Source organism: Schistocerca gregaria, chromosome 2 (assembly GCF_023897955.1).
Source record: "Schistocerca gregaria isolate iqSchGreg1 chromosome 2, iqSchGreg1.2, whole genome shotgun sequence".
In the NCBI taxonomy this organism is placed as follows: Eukaryota; Metazoa; Arthropoda; class Insecta; order Orthoptera; family Acrididae; genus Schistocerca; species Schistocerca gregaria.
The window spans coordinates 162,900,440-162,917,771 of record NC_064921.1 but is presented as its reverse complement, the minus strand read 5'-3'; the positions used below and the strand labels follow the sequence as shown (position 1 = coordinate 162,917,771).

Sequence of the window (17,332 nt, the reverse complement as noted above, 5' to 3'; positions counted from 1 at the left end):
GTTGGTCCACCTCTGACACTTATAGAAGCAGTTATTTAGCTTGGCGTTTGTTGATAGCGTTGTCCTCCTGGGCGATATTATGCCAAACTCTGTGCAGTTGGTTCATCAGATTGTAAAAATCATGAGATGGTTGGAGGGCCCTGCCCATGATGCTCCAGACATTCTCAGTTGGGGAGAACTAGCAACCTTGCTGGCCAAGGTAGGATTTGGCAAGCATGAGGACGAGCAGTAGAAACTCTCGCAGTGTGTGGGAGGGCGTTATCTTGCTGAAAAGTAAGCCCTGGATGGCTTGCCATGAAGGGTAACAAAACGAGGCATAGAATTCCATCGATGTACTGCTGTGCTGTGCTGTAAGGGTGCTGCGGATGACAACCAAAGGGGTCATGCTACAAAATAAAATGGCACCCTGTACCATCACTTCCAGTTGTAAGGCCGTATGGCTGGTAACACTCAGGTTGGTATCCCACTGCTGTTCAAGGTGTCTCCAGACACGTCCTGGGCCTGGAATCTCATTGACTGGAGTAGAATTGTATTCAGTGATGAATCTTGCTTTGAACTGAGCCCCAGTGACCAGTGAAGAAGCGTCTGGGGACGCCCTTGACAGCTGTGGGATACCAATATGACTGTCACCCACCATATCGTCTGACAACTTGAAGTGATGGTCAGTGGTGCCATTTCTTTTCATAGCAGGCTCCCTTTGGTTGTCATCCACAGCACCTTTGCAGTACAGCAGTATGTTAACAATATTCTACATCCTGTTTTGTTTCCTTTCATGGCAAGCCATCCTGGGCTTACATTTCAGCAAGTTAATGCCAGCCCACACAGTGTGAGAATTTCTACTGCTTGTCGTCATGCTTGCCAAACCCTACCTTGGACAGCAAGATCACCAAATCTCTCCCCAAATGAGAACATTAGAAGCATTGTAGGCAGGACCCTCCCACCGGCTTGGGACTTTTACAATCTAACATGCCAGTTGGACAAAGTCTGGCACAATATCCCTCAGGAAGATATCCAACAACACTGTCAATCGATGCAAAGCCGAGTAAGTGCTTGCATAGGAGCCAGAGATGGACCACTTCATAGTGAACTGTAATTGTTTTCCTTAGAATGTATGTATTTTCTCCTGGTGAGCACATATTTTTATCTGTCTACATTATAGTATTTTTTAATGTAACAGAAAAGAAGACTTTATTTGGATCTTTGTTTATGAAAAGAAGTTTTTATTCTCTTTTGCATGAAAATCTTGTTTTAAACTGGAAGTAGAGGGTTACTTATGAATAGATACTTAAAACTAAAATGAAATTAGCACTGTAACATAAAATCCCTGGTACACTCAGGCAACTTAAAACTAGACCTATGAAAAAGTAAAACCTCACTTATATCCGTTTCAGAACTGGTAGTTAAGTGTTTGGCCTCTGGAGAGCATCCAGTTCTACATTTGTAGCCTGGCTATCGTGTTTTGGTTGAGGTGGTTACCACTAGATACAGTATTTACTGTGAGCAGCTCTGGATACTTGACTACAAAGCATGCATTTTCTGCTTCTGTTCTGTTTGGTTGTTTAGGCAGTGCTTTCAAAAAGGATGACTGTAGTGATGCTGAGTTTGACATTGAATTTAGCAGCTCAGAAAGTGAAGAAGAATGCGATGCTACTTCATTAGAGATAAAGTGATAACAGTTTGTCACTGACTGACAAGTGCTCACAGTGGTATGAGAAATACATCCTCTGTATTTCACCCAGCTTTTCAAAGACTTCTGTTCACAGGAAGCCATTGTGAGATACATGCTCAGCCACACAGAAACAAAAAAAAAAATTACTTTAGGTTTCAAGATATTTTAGTCAAAGTCCAGTGCAACATTATACTCTGGATTTTATTACAGATGATTTATTTTGTGAGCTTTAAAAGCTATCTTTATGTGTTTATATGTAATGTCATGTATTATAGAATGTTTTCATTAATTTAAAAAAAAACTATTTGTGCAACAAAATTTGAAAAAAAATCACTTGTTTGTGGGTTAAAATTAAAGGTAAATTTGTATTTATGACATTAATATTTACTTAAAATCAGTTTCTTATAAATGTACAAATTGCTTCCTCACTTAACTCACTTCACTCTCATAAAAATGCCATAAGAAATTTCTCCTAATCATATCCATATTCATTTTTCTCATTACAGGTGTAATAAAGTACCTTACCCTGTTTAGATTGTGTTTTAGACCAATAACACTAATTTATTGTTCGATCAATACACACGAGTAGCATGGAGAACTGCATCAAACCAGTCTCAGGACTGAAGACCACAACAACAACAAACAGCACACACACATCAAAGACAAGGTATAATACAATTAGACACAAATGGCCAATGAAGCCTTGCGCTCCAGCCTATAGTGTCATTAGTTCCAACAAAGGGCACAGCCAGCAGGCTGCGCATACAAATTCTGTCACATTAATAGGCTGCTGTCACATTAATAGGCTGGGTGGCATTTAGTGGCTGAAACAAGCAAAAACTTCATATGGGAACTATGAAGTGGTGCACAAACTAAATTGGTAGTACCAGCACTCCTCTTCCTTTTCAAAGAAGTGAGCACAGTGCTCACGTTCACTTCTTCTGTGGTCGATGTAGGTTGTTAAGTCATGTGACATGCTGCCTCCGGAGTGTAGGGTCGTTAGTGGTGAGAGTGCAGACAGGTTTGGTGCCCGCCCCCTGTGAGGGGCTATATGGTAGGACAGGCGACACTGACACAGCTTACATTTCCATGTCCAAGGAAGGATGTTGCAGAAAAGGGGGCAGAACAGGTGACACCATCTGTGATGTGATGTAGGGAGCAGGAGCAGAGGAGACGACTGCGACAGCACGGGAGGTGGGCTCCCACCATGCCCATGACAGTTGAAGGAGGCATCTGCAGCAGAGGAGGCAGTTGTGAAAGCATTGGGAGTGGCGGTGGAGAAGGCAAGGGCACCAGCTGTGATGTATGAGATGGCCAAGCAGACAGAGTACGTGAGCGCAGCGGAGGTGCGCCCAAAGCACAGCCGGCCACGCAAAGTTGTAGCTGGTCAAAGTATTGCGACACCCTCCTCTCAGCCATGCATATAAAGCAGAGGTGTGGACCACGTGTACTCTGTCACCATTGGCATCTGTTTTGGCCAGTGGCCAAACCTGTGAGCCCAAACAGCTGTGCCAGGCTGGAAGCATTGTGACACTAGTGCCAGAGGTAGCATGGTGTCAGTCCAAGCATATGTAGCAGGTTCTGGGGTTGATGACCGCGCAAGAACTCTGGCAGACTCTTTATTGCCAACAGATGGGAACCTGTAAGAACTGAGAGATCAGTCAAGAGGTATTTCTGGTGACATATCTGAAACGTATTTTTTCATCTGAGTCTTGAGTGTTTGTATTAGTCATTCTGCTTCCCTGTTCAATTGAAGGTGGAAAGAGGAGCTGTGATGTGGCAACACATTTTGTACAGAAGTATTCAAATTCCTGAGATATGAACTGGGTGTCATTGTTTGCAGAAGACCTTCCGTTGTAAAATTTTTGACAAAGCTGAGATTGTTGCCACCACAGAAGCATATCACATACAGAAATCTAGAATAAGCATCAATTACAATAAACAGGTATAAATTCAAAAAAGTTTCCACAAAATCTACATGAATTCATTCACAAGATGGATATGGCCACCGTGCCAAAGAAGCATGGTGTGATATGTGATGAGTGGCACACTACAACAACTCGCGCTATTTCCTCATCAGTGCCTGGCCAAAAGACATGACTGCATATTAGCACTTCTGTACAGGACACACCCCAGTGGTCCACATGTAATGAATGGATAACCTCATGCCAAAGGGCGAACAGGACTACAACCTGCGCAGCAATGTCCTCCGTAGCTGACAGCAGCACTGCATTCAAAATAGAAAGACAAGTTTGTAATGCAAAATAATTTCTCAAAGGATCAGAAACACAACCAGGAGGTGTTGCACAGAAGAAACAACTTTATGTAGAACAGGATTGACGGCTACCATGGCTGCAGTTTTAGTGCTGGTAATAGAAAAACCATCAACAACTTATTGAGTTACCACAACTAAATGAAAACAAAGTAATTCTACTTTAACAAATGCTGAATCTGGACAGTTGGCAAACACGACACGGCATCAGCATTGGCACGTTATGTCATAGATAGAACATGTATCTCATCATTGTATCAAAAGCCCATCTTTGTAAGCAATGTGCAGCTTTGTATGGCAAGGATGTTAAAGGGCTAAAAAGTCATTAGTGGTCTGTGGTCAGGTGAAACTGAGACCCCTATAGAAAAACATGTAATTTTTTTGGAACATACACGATTGCAAAAGCCTCTTTTTCTATCTGAGAATAATGCTGTTGTACGGAATTTAAGGATTTAGAGGCATATGCAATAGCGCATTCAGATCTGTTCACATACTTATGAGCAAGGGCATCACCAAGACCAAATGAGACGTATCCATCGCAAACACCAGGTGCTGAACTGGCTGAAAAGTGACCTAACAAGGGGCCAACTGCAGCTTCGATTTCAACAAGTCACAAGTCTATAACCAGGAATCTCTTTACGTAATATTGCATGGAATGGTTGTGCAACAGTAGCAGTGTCTAGTATGAGTTTGTGATAGTACACATTTTTGCCTAAAAATGCCTGTAAGTCCTTTATGGACATGGGTTGTGGTAGTGCAACAATAGCATCAATATGCTGGCACAGTGGTTTAATGCCAGCACGTGACACTTTGAAACACAAATAAATAATGGATGGTTGAAAAAACTGGCTTGTTCTGCAAATGTTCCTCTCTAGAGGCACCAGACACTACTATATTATCTATATAGTTGATGCTGTCTGGAACAGATGCAGTGAGTCACTCTAAAAACCATTAAAAAATAAATGGTGTGCTTGCCACACCAAAAGGTGTACACTGGTATTGATAAAGCCTGAATGGGTTATTAATAACTAGAAGGCATGTGGATTCCTCATTGAGTGGCAGCTGTAAATATGCCTCCGCCAAGTCAATCTTTGAAAAATAATGGCCCCCAATAATTTGGCTAACAGCTCTTCAGAGTGTGGTAAAGGATAGTTATCAATGATTGGCTGTGCATTAATAGGTTTCTTAAAATCACTGCAGAGATGTAATTTACCTGTAGCTTTTTTGAATATCACCAATGGTTTTCACTATTCACTGGAAGAAACAGGTCAAATAACATTCTGCTTTTACATGGTCCTGTAAAGTTACTGGTACTGGGCAGGCCTGGAAAAATTGAGGGTGGGCAGACTGTTTCATGATAATATGAATCAGATTCTTTTGCACAACCCAGTCCTGGAGAAAATAGAGACAAAAATTTGGCACAGAGAGCATCTAACTCCTTGATCAGAGATCAAATGCACTTCATCATGGATTGACAGCCCGAACAGTTTAAAAGCATCCAAACCAAACAGATTTTCAGTGTAAGCATGGTTCAGAACTAAAAACCTGAACTCTGTCTGAACAGGTCATGAAGGCCCAACGGTACCAACTGGCTGCCATGTCCTCCTCAGCCCACATGTGTCACTGAAAGCAGGTATGGAGTGGAGGGGCATGTGGTCAACACATCACCCTCCTGGCTGTATGCAAGATTACGAGACCTGATCGCTACTTATCAATCAAGTAGCTCCTCAGTTTCTCTCACAAGTGCTGAGTGCACCTTGTGTGCCAACAGCACTTGGCAGACTGGATTGTCACCTGTCCAAGTGCTACCCCAGCCTGACAGTGCTTAACTCGGTGATCTAATGGGAACTAGTGTTACCACTGTGGCGAGGCTGCACAACTAGGAATGTTAATGAATGAACCATAGCCTTGGAAGTCGTAGGTGCAGAAAACTGTCCAAGAATGTGAATCTGTTGTTTGCTTAAACTCACCAGCCTGTATGACACTGGAATTAGAGGGGGCGCACCCAGATCCACATAAGTTTGAGAATTCACCAACATTGCCGCTGCACCTTCATCCACTTGCATTCTCAAAGGTTTTTTTAAACACACACACACACTTCAGTGTATAACTTGCATTGAGACACCATCACTGCTGATACGTTCATCACACCCATGTTTGTTCCATCCTCACTTAGGTTTGGAAAGGAGTTATATACAGAAGCAATGTGTCCTTTCTTATGGTACCTATAACACACGGCTCAGCACCTGGGACACATGGTCCATTCGTGTTACATGAAACAGTATGGCATGAAGGTGACAGAGCACGAGGCTGTTGCTGTTGTGACATGGACTGTTGTTGTCGCAAACAATGATTGCCTATATGGTGCAGAGACATCTGCTGGACAGCTGCAACAGCATCTACATTCCCTTGTGAATTGACAGAAGTTTGTCATATTCATAAAATTTTTCTATTATTTGTCTAATAACAAACAGCTTATGCCTGTGCCTGTATTTGGCCAGAAATCACATTGGTATTCTCTGAGGGTATCTTCAGCACACTTTTTATCCTTTCGTCCAGCACCCCAGAAAACATCTTATGAGCCATTTGTTATGCTTTTAAAATTTTCACATGCTAACATTTCTCCCATCTTATAAAGCATGTAATTAAATTCCCTTTATAGACTTTTGGAATATCTAGTGGAGACCAAGACGGTTGTGTTTAGAGTAGGAACTCTTGTCCAGAAACATAGTTTTCCTACTAACTGCAAAATACCACAACACACAATGATCTTTGACTCCTGCTTGTCATCTTGGTCCCCTTACAAGTAGGGGTCGGTGTGATGAACACCAACATCAGCACAGATAGAGTACCTTAATACCATGTTCCAGTACACACAATCATCAGTCCCTGGTCCTCCAGCATCCACCACAGCCATAACCCATGTCAGTAGGTCTTCATTGGATCTAACAATGGCCTCGTAACTGAAGGATTTCATGTGACCCCATAGATAATAGTCACAGCCTATCCAATGTTGCCCAAGTTGTTAATCCAGGTGATCTTGGACTATATGTGGAAAATGAGGTGGTGTGTCAGCATGCTGGAACCACATGTGTTGCCACTCAGGGATTGGCACATCTTCCAAGAGCCTTTGGTGAATTCCAAGTGCACGGCACCCTTGAGGTATGGTGGAGGAAGGTATGGCCCAATCGCACATCCATCAAAGAACCCTGTCCAAATGTTCAGACCTTATTGTTGCTGAAACTCATGAAGGACCACAGCATGCATCTTTTCACGAGTCCACAAATGACAGTTATGGGACTTAGAAACACCTTTCCTAGTGAACTTGGCTTCATCCATGAAAAGGATGTGCTGCGGGAAGCCAGACTCGTCCGCACATTGATGAAAGAACTACGTGCAGAAGTGGGCTCATGATGCAAAATCCTGTGGCTGCATTGCATATGCCTTCTGTGGGTTGGTATGGGTGTAGCTGCTGCTCATGCAGAACACAGTAGACAGTTTGTCAATCAACATTCAGTCTACCAGTTATGTTTCTGATCCTCATTGTTGCATCCTCTTCCACTGCGTCGAGTATGGCCTCTTCAAACTCAGATGTGCAATGCTGCCAAGGAGCACCACAGTCAGCCCTGCTGGTGGTCAGTGTACCCGTCTCCAAGGTTCTTTGGCACCTTAACAAAGAGTAAGTGCAAAGGTGTCTGGCAGTGTGGAAAACTCTTTCAACTGACAAGCAGCCCTCCCATTGTGCCTAGCTTCACCGTACAATAACATAATGTCAATGTATTCCACAAATGTGTTGTTCACCATGGTCAACATCAACACACTAAAATGAAATGTACACACAGCTTGCATAATGTGTTGTAGTGAATGATTATTACTGTACTGTAGTACAGTATGAACAAAAATCAAAGCACAACAGTAAGTACAAACCTCTACAGGCAGATCCACAAACTCAGTTGCATGGCAGGTAAACAAGCCTGTAATGTGCATGCGGAATCAGGTGATCGGTAGACATGTGCTGTGGCATTTCATGTATAGCAGGAATTGTTACGGGAATTTAGTTATACCCTGAGTATAGGGTATATCGTCATATTCCTGTTTTCTAGTCCTCAGGGATGCTTTCATTTTCCCTTGTTATATATTAGTGGATGTATCTCATGTATTAGAGGTAGAATGCCACACTTTATAAGTTCTGACACTATCCCATCTTCACCAGGTGCATGATTATTTTTTAATTTATGTTTCATCGACTCCACTTCCTGCATTGTTGGTATTTTCGCTTCTTTCTTTTATTTTTCTCTTGGCTCTCAGTTCTCCTCCTGTTCTTGTGGGTTCTTGATACCAGGTTTGAGTTGGTACTAAGCATATCTTCAAAATATTTTGCCCATATCTGCAATGTTTTTGTTCACCTATAATTATCTTACCATTTATATTTTTACTTGCATTTTGTGTTGGTTGAAAATTTTCTCTGTTTGATTCTATTGGATGATAGAATTTTCATGTTTCTTTCTATTTTTAGTTCTTCTATCTCTTGAAATACAATTTTCATGTTTCTTTCTGTTTTTAGTTCTTCTATCTCTTGAAATTTTGCTTTCGGTCATTCCTTTTTTCTTTTTCTTTCTTTCATATCATATGAGCATTAGATCTTAATTCTTTATACACATTTCTTCTTGTCGCTCTCCATGATGCCATTCTTTGTCTTGCTGCATTTTTGTGTTCTGTTGCTAGTCTGCATTCATCATCACACCATTCATTTCTTTCCGTTTCCCTTATCCCAATTCTGCTGCCTCTTTCACCACTTTCTGGATCCTGCTCCACCTATCTTGATTTCCCAGTGGTTCCTCACCAGATATCAGACATCTTTAATTTTTATTAAGTATGTTTTTACATCTTTGGGATCAAGATTGGATTTTTCAGTAATCCAATTTGCTTTTATGTATTACAGATAACATCTCTTTTGCAACATAGTGGTCTGAATCACAGTTTGGAACCCAGCAGCTACATACATCTATTACTGACATGGAATATTGTTATTTTACTAACACATAGTCTATTCCGTTAACTATTCTACTTGACTTCCATATTCCAAGATGTATCCATTTTTATGGGTAACAGGTACTCTTAATGAGTAAATTACTTGTAGCACCAAACTGACATAACACAGCTCCATTCTCATTAGTTTCATCACGTAAAGTGTGCTTCCCTGACACTCTCAGCATTCATTTCGCTCAGCCTCTGCATTAGAAGCTCCCAAAACTAGCAATAGGTTGTATGACATGGAATATTGTTATTTTACTAACACATAGTCTATTCCGTTAACTATTCTACTTGACTTCCATATTCCAAGATGTATCCATTTTTATGGGAAACAGGTACTCTAAATGAGTAAATTACTTGTAGCACCAAACTGACATAACACAGCTCCATTCTCATTAGTTTCATCACGTAAAGTGTGCTTCCCTGACACTCTCAGCATTCATTTCGCTCAGCCTCTGCATTAGAAGCTCCCAAAACTAGCAATAGGTTGTAGTTTTGTACTTTACTACATGTACTTTCATTATCTTCTCAAAGCTGTTCTTTTATTCTTTCTTCTGCTTCCATTATTGGTGTGTATATTGTTGTTATTGTCACAGTCCTGAATTTCCCTTCAATTCTTGGTCTGTTGAGTCTTTCATTTATAGGTTCAAGTTCCAAAAGACTTCTCCTAATCTCTTTTTATTATACACCCTGTTCCAGATGGCCTTGTTCTTCTTTCTGGCCCACTATACAGCAGAGAATACTGAGATATATCTATCTGTCAAAGCCCTTGCAATTTCGCTTCTAGAAGGGACACAATATTGTACTTAAACTTCTTATATCTTCAACTGTTTCTTTCATTTTTCTGTAGTTCATCACTTTTTGTATATTCCGCATTGCTATTGCCAAATCTGTTGTACCTTTCCTTTGGCGAAGTCATTTCTGTACATTCCAAGGCTCCCATTGTGGTTCTGTAATATGACACTTTTAGATTGTGGCTTTATCGGCCCCCCACCCAGTGTCCGTCCTGGAGGACTTGGATATTTTCATTGTTTATTCCTCTAGAAAGTTTGAATTTTCTACACCTTTTGAGCTCTCCTATCCAGCAATGTGGGACACACTTTGTCTGGCTCCTGTGCTGAGGCCAAGCCAGGCTTGGGAGACCCTGCCGGTAACTAAGCTGCTGCCCGCATAGCCCTCAGCTTCTTTGAAATACACAAACTCTGTTGCTTGACAATGAAAGTGTCTTTGAAAAGGTGGTGTCCCATGGGAGGGGTGTGAATAAACTCTCAGTGATTTATTGGTATGTCCTTTATGAAGTTAACCTAAAGTTCATCTTTAATTTTTGAGAAGTCAGTTGTGTCTGAAAGGTTTCTTTTTCAATAATTACATTTTAATTAGCTCTTTAGCATTTTTTATGATCTTCATATGAGTTGGTTGTAGAAGCCAAAATTGTCATTGAAAGTACATTGAAATGACTGCCTTAATGCTCGCACTTCAGAGTATTGTATGGTTTATAAAATGCTATATTAAACCGTAATGTTTCTGTGTTATCAAACATATTGCTAATGAGAGAAACTTGACTTCATTGTCTGTTTTACTCAAGATATCAGTGTTGTCAACGGAATTCAGTGTCAGTGGTTGAAAACTTTCTTTTAGTTAGAAGCACTGTGTGTGAGCTTTCATGTAGTTTCTGCTGTACTAAACAGCATATACATATAAAAAAGTCATACCAAACTTTCATGGTACTGGTACATGTTTGATGTGAAGCTCAGTCACAACAGTTCTGCAGAGTGATTTTAATATTCTGTGACCTTGCAAACCCTCGAGAACTGTCTCATGTGTTCAACATTTCAGTTTCATCACATGATAACCATTTCAAAAATAGCTGAAAAAATAGAAAATTCTGTATTAAGAGTTACTGGTGCTTATGTGAAGAAAATTGCATAAAATTAATGTATGGGTAACAATTAGTGGGTTATAGAAAGGAAGTGTATTTTATTCACAGCAAGAATTACAATTTCCTATTCACCATATAGCAGAGATGCTGAGTCACAGAGAGGCACAACAAAAAGACTGTTCCAAATAAAGCTTTCGCCCGTAAGGCTTTCGTCAAAAATAGACCACACACACACACACACACACACACACACACACACACACACACACACACACACACACACACAAAAGCAAATGCAACTCACACACACACATGGCGGCAGTCTAAGGCAACTGTGGCTTACAGGCTGAAAGCTGTGTTTGAAACAGTCTTTTTGTTGTACCTATCTGTGACTCAGCATCTGCAGTATATGGTGTGTCACAGATTTCCTTTTCATAATATTGTTACATTCCATCCTGGATTTTCCATTGTTTAATGTTTTGTTCATTAATTCACAGTTCACAGTCTGTAAGTGTTTTTATGTTATGATATTCTTTTGAAAATGGGCTTGTTTTTGCAGAATGAACGACGACTTCTAACATTCTATTTTCCAAAAATGGTAATAGTTGGTATGTTGTGGTTCTCAGCCATTACTATGGCCACGTGGCAAAAGATAAATGAAGTACAAGATCCAACGTACAGTTACAAGTTGGATACTAGCCACTTTTATGTGAGTATTCCTGCATTCTGCTGGTCGATAGTTTTGTAACTGTATATTTTCATTCACCATAAGACTGCTCTAATCAGTACATATAATTAAACATTTGATACTAGGGAAAGTCAACTGCAACTGCTTACAGTGCAGTTAACTGTGTTTCCTTATTCATTCCATTTTTTTTTTTTTTTTTTTTTTGTCTCTATATGTCTCAAATTAGAGGTGTTAGAAAGAAAATTCTGTCACATCAGCAAATTCAACAGTATGGGTTTGTATGTATGTGGTACTGTCAGCTCATGAATTGTCAGTGGTGTCAATTGCAGAGTGGGTGAACAAGGCATAAGGTTTGTGCATGTTTGATAACAGCCACATGCTAAATGCATGTGTGACTATGGTGTATGAGAAAGAGTTACCAGAGTATATGGCACGCATGGAAGAGTACAAATGAATTGGTGATCACAGAGACTTCAGTAGTCCATTTTCTAAATTTTCCAGGAGAACAAAGAACTGCATCTTGCTTCCAAATTGAGAACAAGTGTCATGGTATTTTTTACTAGCTCAGTGCACTTGTTACTTTGCTGATGTAAAGTATATGGCATACGCAGATTTTTAATTTTTTTTAAACTGGGTTTTCAAGTTCATTTCATGTTGTGACACTTTCTTTATATCTAACCAAGAAACAAAACACCAATTTTCATAGATTTAGCTTTTAAATTTTTTTAATATATCAATATATTTCCTTACATATTAAAAACAAAGATTCCAAGACTTACCAAGCGGGAAAGCGCCGGTAGATAGGCACAATAAATAAAACACACAAACACACACACAGAATTTCTAGCTTTCGCAACAGACGGTTGCTTCTTCAGGAAAGAGGGAAGGAGAGGGAAAGACGAAAGGATGTCGGTTTTAAGGGAGAGGGTAAGGAGTCATTCCAATCCCGGGAGCAGAAAGACTTCCCTTAGGGGGAAAAAAGGACAGGTGTACACTCGCACACACACACACACAGACAATGTCTGCTTGTGTCTGTGTATGTGCGGATGGATATGTGTGTGTGTGCGAGTGTACACCTGTCCTTTTTTCCCCCTAAGGGAAGTCTTTCCGCTCCCGGGATTGGAATGACTCCTTACCCTCTCCCTTAAAACCCACATCCTTTCGCCTTTCCCTCTCCTTCCCTCTTTCCTGAAGAAGCAACCGTCTGTTGCGAAAGCTAGAAATTCTGTGTGTGTGTTTGTGTGTTTTATTTATTGTGCCTATCTACCGGCACTTTCCCGCTTGGTAAGTCTTGTAATCTTTGTTTTTAATATATTTTTCCCATGTGGAAGTTTCTTTCTATTTTATTTACATCATCAATATATTTCCTTAAAAATTTTTGTCCACTATTTTCCCCATTAGTGGTCGAATTTCCATAACCATAAACAGTGAAATAATTTTTTTTTATTTCTAACAGTCAAAAGTAAATACAAATTTTCATAGGTTTATCTTTTAAAACGCTTTCATAGTGCAATAATTTCGTAGAACTTTCCTTCCTCTGTTTCACCCCCTTAGGGGTAGAATTTCAAAAAATCGCTTCTTAAATGACACCCCAGTATTTGATCAACACCCTCTATAAAAATCAAGTGACTATCTGTAGCAGTTTGGAGAGGGCGATGATGTGTCAGTAGGTCAAGACATTGCCTCTATGTATTTGTATAGATATATGCATCTTGTATACAAGGGGTATTCAGAAAGTAAATTCTGATCGGTGGTGAAATGGAAACCAGAGTGAAAATCAAATATGTTTTATTTGCAACAGTGAGCTACAACTTCCAGATATTTGTCTACATAATCACCCCTCCAACGGAGACATTTGTTACAGCATTGTACTAACTTTCCAATACCCTCATCATAGAAATCCATGTATGTGCCAGAATGTTGTCTTCATAGCCAGTGGTTCATGACAACAGAGATGAAACTCAGAGGGGGGCCAATTATGTGCTGTATTGTGAGTGAGCAAACACTTCCCATCGAAAATGCTGCAGAAGCATCTTCATTGCTCCTACAGAATTATCTTGAAGAAGGAAACACATAACATTTATGTTATATGGGCTGCATAGCTTCAGGTGAAATCTTATCAGGCCCTCGTTCTTGGTGGGAGATACTATTTTCTTGGCACCTTCATGTGCTCGCTGTGCAATCAGAACTGAAAAGAGTGACATGATGTGATAGACTGGCATACTAGAGACACTGCCCATCACATCTGTGTAAAGTTTCATTGTATTTTTACAGTAGTTTCCATTCTGCGATCGATCGGAACTTCCTTTCCCAACAGCCCTCATTGAAAAATACAATGACGTAACTTCTCAACTTGGTTTCAGTTGCAGTTTCCAAAAGTAAATATTCAGAAAAACTTACATTGTGTCTGCACTAAGTGAATAATGCTTGACTGAATTTAAAGACAAAATATTGTATTTACAGGACATAAATATTTTATAATCAAAGTTTATGGAACTCATTCAGCCATATTTCCTAGATGAAAAACAAACATGGAAACATTAAAAAACACATGACATTTTCAGCACTTTTTAAAAAATATATGTCGTAAATATAATGCCATACAAAACAGCACACTAGAAAAAAAATTTCAGGAAGACAAGCAATAAAATCTAGTGAAATCCTGTTGTATAGCTAGGTTCTGTGTAGGACATGGTAGCCGATGCACAGTGACCAATTTTCATCCAAAGTGCTGGGTGAGTTCATTCCTTTTTTTCAGAAGGGGAAACTGACAAGTTCACAATCTTTTGGCCGGTTGGCAATGAAAGAATCATGGCACACACCCTGCAAAATTTCTCAAACTATTTTATGGAAGCTATTTGGTAAAAATATTTCATTTTTGCCTTACTTATTTGTCAAGTTCATAACGATATGACCACCATTTCATTAATGGTCATAGTTATAGTGATATTTACATGGACGTAAGACACTGCAAGACATGAAAAAGTTTGCAATGAAAATTAGGGATTACAATTAATTCGGGTTGGGTGTGTATTATATAATACACATATCAAAAGACATTTTCCATCCACCCAGTTCCCAGAACTTCTGAAGATAGATGTTGACTGTGGATATTAAATTACGGACACAGTCTCTTTGACTGTTCAGATCTGTCACTAAACCTGCCCAAAGATGTAAACAACCATACATGAGCAGTGCCTATTAGACAGAGGGGTTCCGACAGCTGATCAGTTCCAGTCATTACACAGGAAGGAGGTACATGGTTCTTGTTGTCTTCAAACATGCCTAGATGGTCAATACCAAGGTTCGATCGCGTCCGCATTGCTACTTCGTGCCAGGAAGGGCTCGCAACAAGCGAAGTGACCAGGCATCTCGGAGTGAACCAAAGGCGATGTTGTTCAGACATGGAGGAAACTCAGAGAGAGAGGAACTGCAGTGGATGACCACTACCTACGGATTATGACTCGGACGAATGCTGACAGCAATACCATCTTGTTGAATAATGCTTTTCGTGCAACCACAGGATGTGGCGTTACGACACAAACTGTGCGCAGTAGGCTGCATGATGCGCAACTTCACTCACAATGTTCATGGCGAGGTCCATCCAACCACAACACCATGCAGTGCGGTACAGATGGGCCCAACAACATGCTGAATGGAACGCACAGGATTGGCTTCACGTTCTCTTCATCGAAGAGTGTCACATATGCCTTCAACCAGACAATCATCAGAGATGTGTTTGGAGGCAACCCGGTCAGGCTCAATGCCTTAGACACACTGTCCACCGAGTGCAGCAAGGTGGAGGTTCCTGCTGTTTTGGGGTGGCATTATGCAGGGTTGACGTACACCGCTGGTGGTCATGGAAGGTGCGGTAACAGCTGTACGATACATGAATGCCATCCTCTGACTGATAGTGCAACCATATCGGCAGCATATTGGCGAGACATTCGTCTTCATGGACGACAATTTGTGCCCCCATTGTGCACATCTTGTAAATGACATCCTTCAGGATAACAACATCGCTCAACTAGAGTGGCCTGCATGTGCTCCAGACATGAACTCTATCAAACATGCCTGGGATAGATTGAAAAGGACTGTTTATGGACGATGTGACCCACCTACCACTCTGAGGGATCTATGACGAATCACCATTGAGGAGTGGGGCAATCTGGACCAATAGTGCCTTGATGAACTTGTGGATAGTATGCCACAATGAATTCAGGCCTGCATCAGTGCAAGAGGACTTGCTACTGGGTATTAGAGATACCGGTGTGTACAGCACCACCTCTGTTTCACTGTATTGTGTTACAACATGCACTGTGTGTTTTTATGAGGAATAAATAGGGCAGAAATGATGCTAATGTTGTCACTATTCCAATTTTCTGTGCAGGTTCTGGAACTCTTGGAAGTGATGTGATGCAAAACATTTTTTGATGTGTGTATATTGTTGCATTTGAAATTTAGCTCAGTTTTTTAAGGCTTTGGTGAAGGTCTCAATTCATCACCAGTCTCAACAAAGTTGACCTGATGTAGCATACTCATTTGATTTGTGATCGTGCTGTGCCTGTGATAAAACCAGAGTGAAATGTCCATAATATCCTACCTCATATTTCAGAAGTAATAAGAGATATCTGAAAGAGATTTTGGCAAATGATAGTACACAAAGAGGAGAATATTTTGCCATATGTTTATTATGCAAAAATTCATTGTCTGACATGCTATACAACTAACTACAGACTTTTCAATGAAAGGATTTAATTTTAAGGGCCACCAATAGCTGGTGAAATGAGAAAATCTGTGGGTTTGGGAACAGCATGATTGAAGACATTACATGTTAATTTTGTACTGAAGTGTGCTTTTCATAAGCTACTGACCTTACTTTTCCTCAGTTCCTCATTTAATAAACTAATAAATCATTCTCTCACAATTCTGTCTACACAATATGATAGTGATGTGACAGCAAGAGAACTGTATAGGTTTCACTCAAAATTCGCCATTCAGGATGCTTCTCTAAAAGTTACAAATGATTAATTGGCCAAGCATAAATAAATTGCTGCATTTTCAGTGGAATTCTTTTTAGATACTAACCAAAGCATACCACCCTTTCTACATCCAGATTGTGCACTATCTTGACCCACATACCACTCTCCCCTCCATCCATGCAAGTATGTAATATTTACAGAAAAATGTGAGCTTCAGTTTAGAATGGCAATTTCCATCCAGCACTTGACATTTTCCCTACAGTGCCTGACCCTAATCCCCACCACTATAGCTCTCCCCACACATGCCCTGCTGACTGCACATCTGCCAGCCATGGTATTTTGTGCGGAGTGTACAGAGTGTTTCAGCAGGAAAAGTATATGCTTTAGGAGGTGATAATATAGACTACTTTTACTGAAACACTCTATGTAACATTTGTCCAGTTTTTGTTGGTTACAAGGTAAATTTGAAATTTGTATGTTGATATACCAGTTGCTTTGTGTTTATTTGTGATTGTCATTTTTGTTTTGATTTTGAAGTTGTGCTGGTGTTTACATAATTGAATTTTTCAACTTTAATTATGATTGTGATCTGTTGGCCAATTCTACTGTATTAAGTATTCTATACATATTTACAGATGCTGAGTTTGCTGATATGGTATTTGTGTATGGGTTGTGTAATGGAAACACTGGTGCTGTTTGTAGAGAATACAGTAGACGATTTCCTAACTGCAGCATACCCAATTAAGAGTGTTTATTCATGTTTTCACTACACTGTGTGAAACTGGTGCAATGCCCTGGAGTCATCTGA

General features: G+C 40.2%; 1 protein-coding gene across 3 annotated transcripts in view; it reads left to right on the top strand.

Moving 5' to 3' along the window:
* The window catches only part of LOC126336589 (transmembrane protein 181), a 176,223-nt gene that overhangs the window by 144,041 nt on the left and 14,850 nt on the right, over positions 1-17,332 (top strand). For all 3 annotated transcript variants that reach the window (XM_050000449.1, XM_050000450.1, XM_050000447.1), the window contains exon 10: positions 11,414-11,563. In XM_050000449.1, the coding sequence (XP_049856406.1) occupies positions 11,414-11,563 (150 nt within the window). The remainder of the gene's footprint in view (positions 1-11,413; positions 11,564-17,332) is intronic.